The 12,521-nt window shown below is 40.9% G+C and overlaps 1 protein-coding gene across 5 annotated transcripts in view; it reads left to right on the forward strand.

The window, feature by feature from the left end:
• The window catches only part of LOC137334859 (dnaJ homolog subfamily C member 13), a 270,037-nt gene that overhangs the window by 151,524 nt on the left and 105,992 nt on the right, over nt 1-12,521 (forward strand). For all 5 annotated transcript variants that reach the window (XM_067999895.1, XM_067999904.1, XM_067999912.1 and 2 more), the window contains exons 26-32: nt 400-462; nt 628-729; nt 815-919; nt 5,147-5,349; nt 8,217-8,301; nt 8,492-8,646; nt 8,741-8,786. In XM_067999895.1, the coding sequence (XP_067855996.1) occupies nt 400-462; nt 628-729; nt 815-919; nt 5,147-5,349; nt 8,217-8,301; nt 8,492-8,646; nt 8,741-8,786 (759 nt within the window). The remainder of the gene's footprint in view (nt 1-399; nt 463-627; nt 730-814; nt 920-5,146; nt 5,350-8,216; nt 8,302-8,491; nt 8,647-8,740; nt 8,787-12,521) is intronic.

Genomic DNA, 12,521 nt, shown 5'->3' on the forward strand with positions numbered 1-12,521 from the left:
ACTTCCTTGTAATAGAGTATATAATTAACAGAATCTATAATCAATTAATAGAATCTGCAATTAGTGAATTTAAGATACTATTCCAACCAATTAGAGTTGAAATAGTACTTTCCTCTTTTAAATTTACTTGAGCTGCTTGTTCTACATTATTTTATGAATAATGTGTATAATTTATGGTGTAATCTTCAGAATATAGTATTTGGGGCAGGCAAGATAAACTACCAAATTAAGTGATTTTTAATAAAACAAACACATCTTAAACATTAAGTGATGCTGTATCCAAAGTAATTGTTAGGACCTAATCCTTTAAATAGGATTCACATCACAATGGTGGCCAAGATTTCAACCAAAGTAAGTTACAACTGAATGCCCATCTGACATTGATCTTGTGTTTTGCAGTGTACAGACAAACTGGAGCGAGACAGACTAATTCTTTTTCTAAACAAACTGATTCTTAACAAGGTGAGAAAGTAACATTTTTGAAATTTGGTTACTAAGCTCATTATGTAAATAGCAGCACATGGATATTGGTTTTATGCAAATTACCAAAAGACCCAATTAATGTGTAGTAGTATATCTGAATAGTAATTATTAAAGTGAAAACTAGGAAACTGCAATTTGTTACAGAAAAATGTTAAGGATGTGATGGATTCCACTGGAGTGAGAATCCTTGTGGATTTGCTTACTCTGGCACACCTCCATACAAGCAGAGCAACTGTTCCATTGCAGGTGAGTATCAGTTCTTCACATACATCATGATTTGAGAACATTTGAAATATTTTTGAGAAATCATGCCAGTAATACTTAATTTCAGACCAATGTTATTGAAGCAGCGCCTGATATGAAGAGAGAAAGTGAAAAAGAATGGTACTTCGGAAATGCAGATAAGGAGAGACTTGGTCCTTACAGCTTTGAAGAGGTATCTTTTATTGGAATGACCTTTTGGTTATGGCTAAACCGTATGGTGGCACTTCTCTAAACTTAACACCACTAGTTTTCTGTAAGTTCTTTCACATCTTCATCAAAGTGCAGTAATGTACAGTATCTTTTGGTTGTTCTCAGAAATGTTTGTCAAAATAAATGTTGCTGTTTTAATTTTGAAAATAAGTAGATTGCCAGTCTAACCCCAAGTGTGGCCAGAAGCACTTGGCTCCTCTCAGCACTAGCTGCAACAGAATCGAACTAGCTGTCTTCAGTTTTTATAATTTGCTGTAAACATTTATTCAAAAGCAAGATGGAGTTAGCCAATGATCGTGACTAAATTTTCCCCTCATTTTGGGGTTTGAGGCAAATTACTATAACTTGGCTGCCTAATCTGAAAATTCAGAGGTGCTGGTATCTTAAACTAAAGCTGGTACCAGGATAAATGGATAATCAAACAGCCATATGCTATTGGTTGTGTTTATCAGTTGAATATTGACTTGGGCCAACATTAGGTGCTGAAGCAACTAATGTAAGGAAGGAACCCACTTGCCCTTATCCTCACCAACCTACCTGTCACAGAAGCATCTGCCCATAATAGCATCAGTAGCTGTGACCACCGCGCAGTTTTTGTGAAGACAAAGTCTCTACTCCACAGTGAGCCCATCCTTCATTGTGTAGTGCGCTACTACAGTGCTAACTGGGAAAGAGTAAGGACAGATCTAGCCACAGCAGAATTGGTATCACCAAAATCTGTAAATTCTCCATCGCAGTGAAGATCCTTCTGAAAGACCAATGCTAGTTCAATGAAGGGTGTGTCAGGAGCAGCACCAGGCGTACCTTAAAAGGAGGTACATGCATGCTGAGCACCAAAAGCAGCAGGTTATAGATAGAGATGTGCAATCCCACAGCTAACAAATCAGAGCATAGCTCTCTAGGCATATCGCATGCAGTTAAGAATGCCCGTGGACAGCAAGGTGATGAACAAGAGGAGGTCCATGGACGTCCCCATCCTCAACCATGGCAGAGCCCAGCTCTTTGAATACAAGAGATAAGGCTGAAGTATTTACAGCCAAAAGTGCTGATTGAGTAGGATTGTCCAATCTTCATAAATGCCAGTGCGCAGCCAATTGGGTTAATTCCAGGTGGCATTAAGAACTGGCTGAGTGCACTGCCCAGAGGAAAGGCTATAGTCTCTCAAAACATCCTGGCTGTAGTGCTGAAGACTTGTACACCAGAGCTAGCTTTTCCCTTAGCCAAGCTGTTCCAGTGCAGCTACGACACTGCTGTCCACCCAACAATGTGGAAGATTGCTCTGGTATGTCAATTCAGAAATAAAAACAGGATAAATCTAGCCTGGCTAATTATCGTCCTATCAACCGCCTTCAACCATCTTCAGCTACTAAGTCAGTGACCTTCCCCCATCATAAGGTCAGGAGTGGGGCTGTTCACTGACTATGCGACAGTCCCATTCACAACAGCTTTGATAATGGAGCAGCTTGTGTCAGCCACAGCAGTACTTGGACATCATCAAGACTTGGACTGGCAGGTAACATTCATGCCATGCAAGTGCCTGATAATGACCACCTCAAATAATCGGAAACCCAGTCTGCAATGGTTCCACCATCAGCCTTTGGGAGTCACTGTTGACCAGAAGTCCAGCTGAACCAGCCACATCAACACTTGGCGACAAGAGCCGGGCAAAGGCCTGGTTCTCTGACAGTTGGCTTAGCACCTAATCTGATGCAGCTGTGCTCAAGAAGCTCGACACCATCCAGGACAGAGCAGTTTGCTTGATTGGTACACCTGCTATGGGGTCCATCACCAGCATATTGTGGTTGTACGATATATGATCTACAGGATGCACTGCATCAACTCACCAATGTTACTTCAACAGTATCTCTCTTCCCTGTGACCATTATCGACAAGAAGGACAAGAGCACTAATGTCATGGGAACACCAACTCCAAGTTCCCCTCTGAGTTACACAACATCCTGACTTGGATATATGTCGCTGTTCCTTCATCTTCATTGGGTCAATAGCCTGGAATTACTGACTTCCCACCATTGTGGGAACATCATGGATTGCAATGGTTTAAGGAGAAGGCCCATCACCATCTTCTCAGGACACCTAAGGATGGGCATTGGATGCAGCTTTGCCAGTTTAACCCACATCCCAAGAACAGTTTTTGTAGACTTGATTTTTGTTTCATCTGCCCACTGCACCCTTCCTAGCTTTTTGGGATGAGCTGAACCCATTAGACATTCTTTTGATTTATCTTTTCCCCTTTTAAGTTGGAGGTGTTTGAGATATCCAGTAACTATCTTCAATTGTTGCCTGCCAACCATATGTCTTTTTACAGATCTTGTATTGAGTGTAAATCTCATTGACTTGCTTCTGATGTATCATTGAGGAAGCTGAATGATTTATGTTACCAGGGTGACATTACGATTAAGTCTGAAGACTTTAATGGACAGTTAGTATGTTTATTTCAAATCCCATCATGGCCTCACCCCTCTCTATCTCTGTAACCTTCTCCAGCCCTGCAACCCTCCAAGATCGCTGCGCTCCTCCAATCTTGCCTCTTGTGCAGCCACGATTTCCATTGCCCCACCATTGGCGGCCGTGCCTTTAGCAGTCTAAGCCCTAAGCTCTGGAATCCCCTCCCTTAACCACTCTGCCTCTCTACACCTCTTCTCCTTTTAAGGCACTCCTTAAAACCTACCTCTTTGACCAAGCTTCTGGTCACATGTCCTGATATCTCTGGGGTTCGGTGTCAAATTTTGTCCACAACGCTCCTGTGAAGTGCCTTGGCACGTTTTACTACGTTAAAGGCACTATATAAATGCAAGTTATTGGGTTCGTCACGGTGTTGCCTCTCTGTGATTATCATGAAAATTCTGGATCCAGCAGTTCATTTCACACATGAAATCGGCCCATTGAGCAATCCTGCAGGCATGCCTTTTTGGATATCCTGGGTACCTTTTTGACAACCTGAGTAATCTGAGCTTCATTTGGGAACTCTGCAAACCAGGTGACAACATAAAGCAAATAATCCAGTATATGAAGGCTGAGCTATAAATGCCATAACTAGAGTTAAAGAAGAAAAATAATAAAATTTCACTACCTCAGGACATCCCAAAGTACTTTCGAAGTGTTACAATATAGGGAAATATTGCAGCCAATTTGCACAGAGCACGGTCTCACAAACAGCAAAGAAATAAGTGAACCATTGTTTTTTTTATGCGTCGGTTGAGGGATAAATATTGGTCAGGACAAGGGGGTAATTTCCCTGCTCTTCAAATAGTGCCTTGGGATCTTATGCCCACCTGAGAGTGCAGATAAGGTCGTGGTTTAACATCTCACCTGAAAGACGGAACCTCCGACAGTACAGCACTCCCTCAGTACTCCACTGAAGTACCAGCCGAGGTTGTGTGCTCAATTCTGGAGTGGGACTTGAACCTATGACCTTCTGACTCAGAGGGGAGAGTGCTACCACTGAGCCCAAGGCTGACACCCGAGTTACTTTTAGGGCTGCAAAATATCACCAATATAAAAGACCTGAAGAGTCAGTCAAACCAGCATCCAAGTGTTGCTCAATTAACTGTTCAGTTGCCTGATAATTGACTTGTAAAGCAAGTGTGAACTGAAAAATGACAGTTTCCTGTGGTACACAGAAGCAGCAGCAGGTAGACACCTTGAGAGGTGGCCTCAAGGCACTTGTGTGTGTGTGTGTATATGTCACTTTAGAAACACATGCCTGTGCAGATTAAGCGGAAAGCACAAAACGACGTATTGACCAATTCCCACATAGGGTTCATCACCTGTAGCTGCAACAGGGACCCGGAGAAGGTTTTTAGGATCCAGTCATCCCTAATACAGATCATAATAACTTGCTGCGTAATGCAAGGGCAACTACAAACATAAACCAGATTTAAATTTGAGGCATCCTGACCATTCTAGGCTGGTCCTCTGAAAATTGTAGTGATCAGCAAGCAGGTGGATACATGCTGTAGACCTGAATTAATATTTCCCCACTTGTTTTTCCTTTTTCTCTGTTCTCTTCTCCTTGTGCTGCCCCCCCCCCCCCCACCTGAATTATTCATGCAACTGGATGTGTAGAAGTATAGCTTTTTTTTCCAAAATAATGTAAACTAAATTTAACTTTAATCAATGCTTGGTCTTTGCTGTCACAGGTATAAAATAATATTTTTTTCTGCCCTAGATGCAAGAGTTCTGGAAAATGGGTGTATTGACGCCAAAGACTCGTTGCTGGGCACAGGGCATGGATGGCTGGCGGGCACTGCAGACCATTCCGCAGCTGAAATGGTGTCTATTAGCCAATGGGCAGGCTGTGCTGAATGAGACTGACCTTGCTACTTTTATTCTTAACATGCTTATTACCATGTGTGAATATTACCCCAGCAGGTACTAAGGTGTCTTCCATGTGACAATTATTAAAGAATTTATAAGGTCCTGGGACTGGTTATCAAAATAATTTATATAAATGGCCAAAGGCACAGGAGGAATGATATTGATAGTTGCATGATCTCAAATTGGGTGAGGAAAATTATAAACTGATTGAGAATGAAAACAAACATAAATGGAGTGGGCCGATAAAATTCAGTGCGGAGGAATAAGTAGTACAAGAATAGTGAAATAAGTAACTCTGAATGATGAGATGTGGGGTGTAGATGGATGGGTATGGGTGTGAGTAGGTCGAAAAATCCATCACAGCAAGTTTATATTTTGGGTTTTATGCATAAGGGCATTAAATATAAAAGCAAGGAGTGGTGTTGAATTGATGCAACATACTAGTTAAGTCACAGTTGGCATATTGTATGTTCTAGCCACCCTGTTAATCAGGATCTTAGAGCTGTGAAAAGGGACCAGAGAAGATTCATAGAATTACATTGAATGTACAGCACAGCAACAGGACATTCGGCCCAAAAGGTCCATGCCGTTAATGCTCCACACGAGCCTTCTTTCTCACCACCCCCCCAATCTAACCCCATCAGCATATCCTTCTATTCCCTTCTCCCTCATGTGTTTATCTAGCTTCCCCTTAAATGCATCTATGCTATTCGCCTCAACTCGTTGTAGCACATTCCATATTCTAACCACTCTCTGGGTAAAGAAGTTTCTCCTGAATTCCCTATTGGATTTATTAGTGACTATCTCATATTTATCACGCCTAGTTCTGAGATCTCCTGCAAATGGAAACATCTAGTGTCTACCCTATCAAACCCTTTCATAATGTAAAGACCTCAATCCAGGTCACTCTTTAGTCTCGTCTAGAGAAAAGAGTCCCAGCCTTTTCAATCTTTCCTGATGGGTATAACCTCTCAGTTCTGAAATCACCCTAGTAAATCTTTTCTTCACCTTCTCTAGTGCTTCTGTATCCTTCTAGTAATATGGAGACCAGAACTGTTCACAGTATTCCCAAGTGTGGTCTAACCAAGGTTCTATACAAGTTTAACATAACTTTGCTTTTCAATTCTATCCCTCTAGAAATGAGCTCCAGTGCTTTGTTTGCTTTTCTATGGCCTTATTAACCTGTGTTGCTTCTTTTGGTGATTTTTGTGTATCTGTACCCCATTTGGACTCTTATTTTCCATGGGGTATGTGACCTCCTTATTCTTCTCGAGAATGGTACCATGACTGAGATGTTATAGCTATGCAGAAAGGCTTAATAAATGTTGCTTTTCGCACTGGAACAGAGAAGGTTAAGGGGACCTAAGAGGTTTTAAAAACACTGAATTGTTTTTGAACTGATCAATCCATTGAAACAGTCTTTCACTAATCAGTAGTAAGGGGTCATAGACTGAAGATTGTCACCAGGAGAATAAAGGAAAGGAAGTTAAAATCTTTTTCGGAGGTTTAGTGGAATGCCAAAAGTGGCTATGAAGGCAGGCACTATAACGACATACGAAAGGAAATTAGATAAGTATATGAAAAGGAAGGCTGTAAAAGGGCACGAAAAAGGGATTGGAATACGCTTCCAGTGTAAGGGCTAGTACAGTTGTGATGGGTTGAATGTCTTTCTGGGCTTTAATTTCTATGGTCTCAATCTGACTGTGTAGGAACTAAAGCTGACTCAAAACACTAGATGTTGCATGACATTGCTCACAGTAAATAGTTTTGTCGTGAGATTTGTGTCTTTTAAAATGTTTGTGCATTTTTGGCTTTGTCTCTTGATCTGATTATGTCTACTTTGTCTTTTTGGTGAGTTTTGTGTTGGCATTAGTGCTTTTTCTTTGAGTTGGTTCGAGTTTGTGAATGCTGTGCTCTGCTTCCTGTGTTAAAGTGGCCAGCAATGCTGTCCGAGTATACTTGATGTCGTTCTGGTGTTTCTGAATATTTTTTGCGATCTATTTGTTGGAAGTATCTGAGCAATATGTTTTGCTAGTTTTTGATTGACGTGTTGGTTTGAATATTATGTTTCTGTCTTAGGGTAAAGTGTGGCCAGTCTTCTGTGTCAGTGTATTAATATCTGCCAATTTGTGCTTGCTCCTACATGTCCGCTTTTTATTTGTGACGTGGTTCTGGATTGCCTTTAAGTGGTGGCCAGTGTGTCTTGATGTGCATTCCATTGACATGTAGGGTAGGTTGCCCTGATGTCTGTAAAGTAATCTCTTGAATGGTGACCGATGTGTCTGTGTGGTGTTTTTCTTCATTGGGTTGAACTAGGGTAGGTTAGCCCAATGTCTCCGTGAGCGGAAATCTCTCTGCAGCGTGGAGGGCAATATATTTTGAGGACAGACTGGAAGGTGTGAAGGAGGCACAATGATTACATTTTACATGGGCCTCGAGCACTCCTCTGGCACCATGATTGGATAAAAAGCAAAGCAGGCAGTAGAAAGTGGAATTGGGAGGTGTGGGGTGGGGTCGAACAATGTGACGGTGGAAAAATTAAACAGCAAAACAAAATTATAAATTAGCTATAAAGCTTAAAAGGTATTTATTGCTAATGAGGTGGCAGAAAAAGATAATGGCAGCACTAGTGGGGGGGAGGAGAAGAGTGAATAGCAGGTGTTAGTTATCTATGAAAAGTATTTAATAGGCATCACCTCCAAGTGTTACCAATGTTACAAAAATGTTACGAACTCGAGAGCGCGGAAGATATACATAAAGGAAAACTGGAGTTTTAATATTACTGGTAGATGTCTTTGAAAGCACGTTGTACTTTTCAATTTTTCTTAAGTGATGCTGTGAAGTAACAATTCTAGACTATTGCATGTCTTGCATAAAACAGGGTTACCATTCAGAATTTTGAAATATTTCCCATATTCCAGGGATCAGGATAATGCTATCATCAGACCCCTACCCAGAATAAAGAGGCTGCTTACAGACAATACATGCCTCTCTCACATCGTTCAGGTACACAGGACTTTTAAAATCAAATCCATCACAAGAAATGTTGTATTTTTTTCTGTTCTAACCTGGAATTAACCTGATAAAATGAACAGTACGGCAGTAAATGTAATTTTGCACTTAAATTTTGGGATTTTTTTTGATCAAAGAATGTTGATGTACATCAAATTATTAAATCTCATTTCTTTTATTTTAGCTGTTGGTAACTTTTGATCCCATTCTGGTTGAGAAAGTTGCCAACTTGTTGCACCATATGATGCAGGACAACCCACAGTTACCTCGCCTTTACCTTACTGGTGTGTTTTTCTTTATAATGATGTACACAGGTTCCAATGTACTTCCTGTTGCAAGGTAAGAGCATCAACAAGCATTCCTAATGGGGATGGTTCGGCTTGCATCGTGCAAAATGCAATAAAGTTGATAAAACTGTGTTCTTATCCTCTAGGTTTTTGAAGTATACTCACCTGAAACAGGCATTCAGATCGGAAGAGGTCAGTATAAAATAAGTTGCAAACAATGACTCCAGCTGAAATCTCTTCTGTATCCTCAGTTCAGCTGGAGCCTCAAGTCAACCTTTTTTTTAAACAAGTTACCAAATAACTTATTTGATCTAAAGATTTTTGCTTCCGTTCAGTCATTGGAATGTGTGCAGTGTCTGATGTATGAGACCCTCTTGCTTAATATGTCCCTTTTTATAGCAAATTGCTAATTGGTTTCTTATAATTGAAGTACTTAATGTTTTATTCCCTTCATGCTTTCAAACTGCTTGTGATTTCCTCAACAGTAATTTGACTTCCATCAGGTTTTTTCAGAATTCAATTTCTACACATTTCACATGGAAGCCTTCTATTGAACAGCAGTTGCTGGATTTTACTGTTAGCATTTGTTTGCAGCTAGGGGGAGGAACAACATTATTATTATTGACCAATGACCTGCGATAACAACAAATTGTTGTGGGTGGCATGGTTGATTTCAGATTGTTGGGAAATGCCCAAATCAAATCTATGAAGTATGACAATATGACAGAAAATTCTGTAGACTGTAAAATCCTCCAGGTATCATGGTCCATCAGGGCTTTTTCTTGAGTCAGCCAGGGATGTGAAATTCTTCGCTGAGAAATCTACGCAAGTAGAATATCTGTCTGCCTGATACAGTTTGCACGTACTCTGTCCCCATTAGGAAACCCTGCACTACCTAAGTTGAGACCTTAAGCGAAGGTCAGTAGAATGAAGATTAAGGGATCCTGCAAGTATGCTCAGTTATTGCTGGAGCATAACTGACTAGTAGAAAGCACTGATCGTGCAAGCAGTGGGAAAGTTCAGGACCACCCTACCCTCTAAGGCATCAGCTTGCAGGGTTATCTGGAGTTAAGTGGGAACAATCACCCTGCAATATCTAGTCTACCACTTTAAGTTCCATTGGTGATCAATAGTGCCCTGTCGTACTGTAGATTTTCCTGGCATGGTGTTGGGAATTAGTCTGCCATGAAATATGAGCTTCTATTGCCAGGTGTGTCATTTTGTAATCAACATGGTGCCTACTTGCATGTTTAGGAAAAGGAGTAGGCCATTCAGCCCCTTGAGCCTGTTCCACCATTCAAACAGACCATGGCTGATCCTTTATCTTAACTCCAACTACCCACCTTTGATCCATACCCTTGCCTAATAAAAATCTATCAATCATGCCTTGAAAATTTAAATTGACCTAGCATCCACAGCATTTTGGAGGAAAGAATTTCAGATTTCCACTACCCTTTGTGGAAAAAGTACTTCCTGATTTCATCCCTGAATGTTCTTGCTCTAATTTTAAGATGTGACCCCTTGTCCTGAATTCCCCCACCGGAGGAAATCACTTTTCTGTATTTACCCTATTCAATCCCTTTATCATTTTTGAAGACCTCAATTAGATCACCATCAACCTTCTAAACTCCAGGGAATACAAAGCAAGTTTATGCCACCGATCCTCATAAATTTAACCCTTTAATCCCTGTTATCATTCTGGTGCATTTGTGCTGTATCCCATCCACAGCCAATATATCCTTCCTGAGGTGCTCCAAATGGAGTCTGACCAAGGCTCAACACAAATGAAGCGCAACTTCCTCCCTTTTGTATTTCAACCCCCTTGAGTTGAAGGCCAGTACTCCACTAGCTGCCTTGATTGCGTTTTGTACCTATGCACTAGCTTTGTGATTTGTGTACCTGGACACACAATCCCTTCACTTCTCCACAGTTCCATTAAGAAAGCATTCTGCTTTGGCTATCTTAGGTCCAAAGTGGATGACCTCTCACTTCCCCATATTGAACTCCATCTGCCACAGTTTTGCCCATTCACTTAATCTGTGTCCTTTTTTAACTTCCTGTTCCTACTGTGCCTCCTAATGGTGTCATCTACAGACTTGGATATATAATTCTCCATACCATTACCCAAGATATATATATATATATCAATGGTGAAAAGCTGAGGCCCCAGTACAGATCCCAGGGGAACACTATTTGTCACATCCCTCCAATCAGAACGAACGCTTTATCCTTACTCGCTGTCTCCAACCTCAAACAATTACCAACCAATGTGCAAAAGTAGTATAGGCAGGAGATTATAGCTTCAGTATTTCTGCATTGTCAGCCTTGGCTCAGTGGTAGCGCTCTCGTCTTTGAGTGAGAAAGGCGTGGGTTAAAGCCCCATTCCAGAGACTTGAGCACACGATCTAGGCTGACACTTCACTGCAGTACTGAGTGCTGCATTGCTGGAGGACATCTGCTCCCACAGGTGGAAGCAAAAGATCTCATGGCACTATTTCGAAGAAGAGCAGGGGAGTTCTCCCGATGTCTTGGCCAACATTTATCTCTCAGCCCACATCACTAAAACAGATTAACCAGTCATTTATCTCATTGCTGTTTGTGGGACTTTGTATGCAAATTGGCTGCCATGTTTGCCTACATTACAACAGTGACCACTTCAAAAGCACTTTGTTGGCTGTGAAGTGCTTTGGGACGACTTGAGATCGTGAAAAGTTTTTTCATCTGAATAAACAGTAAGAATAAATGTCGGGGACAGATGTGGTGCCCCTTCCATTAGTTGTGGGTATATTCTTCCACTGAATTAGATGGGGCATTAATTGCAACAACTGGGGATTTATTGAAATAAAAGGTACCATTTCTTCCTCTGCTATATAACTTCCTCCAATGTCTGAGACTGCTGTAAACAGGAACAGTTGATTAGATTTATGTTCCTCAAACAGAACTTGTATTTCTCAGGATTCCAAGGATGAGAAAGGTAACAATGCAGTCTAGTTTCTCCAAATGTTGAAAGGCTTCTGTCCCTTCTGATTGTTTAGTCTCCATGTTCCAAGATATCAGTCTAATATCTAGTCTGTCATGAGGGGAAATAATGGGTGCTGAGTTTCCCTCATTTTCCTGCCTTAATGCCCCAGTAATATCCCTTACCATACGCCTCTGAAATTACAATCTCTTGCCTATACTATTATTGTCCAAAAACATGTAAACTCAATAACCGAGCAGCGCAGACAACTCATTTCACCCTCTCCTTGAAGTTGCTGTTCATCACCAGTTGAGGTATGAACCAATCAAATTAAGACATGCATGTGTGCTCTGAGCAAATCCTGTACAGCTACTTCCCAGTGGTGTTATTGAGTAACTTATGTGGTCTTTGCGTTTAATACTGATGCAGCAACAGTAAAAGTGAGTGCACTTCAATTGGCAACTTAAATATAGAGATCAGTATTCGAAACCCATAGCGACATGTAATGCTTTAAGCTATCGAATGCTTTTAACCAGATCTCTCTTGATGGAAATCCATTGTCATGCACATCTTTTACCAGAATAAGTAAAATCATAGACTAATTTGATCTGATTAACTGTATCACTGTATACCAAAGCTAAACATGTATAGTGTAAATCCAGAGGTAAAATTGAACCTGATCCTGGAGTGAGACTCTCTTGTCCTTGCTTCAGTGCCAGGTCAGACCTTGAATAACAGACCATGTTTGTATTATAACCAGCATCCGTGCAAAGGGATTTCACTTTGCACCAGTGCTACAATTACAGGGCAATTGCAGCCTAAACCTCGGTAGATTTGAATCTGAAAAGCGGAGAAACACCACTATAATGCTGTATGCAAAATTAAGGTTTAAACTTTCAACCTTGCCTTTTTTTGGTATGGGAATTTGATTCTCCTGTTCTTTAGTTCCAGGCTCATACTACATGGAA

Source organism: Heptranchias perlo, chromosome 2, assembly GCF_035084215.1.
Source record: "Heptranchias perlo isolate sHepPer1 chromosome 2, sHepPer1.hap1, whole genome shotgun sequence".
Taxonomy (NCBI): Eukaryota; Metazoa; Chordata; class Chondrichthyes; order Hexanchiformes; family Hexanchidae; genus Heptranchias; species Heptranchias perlo.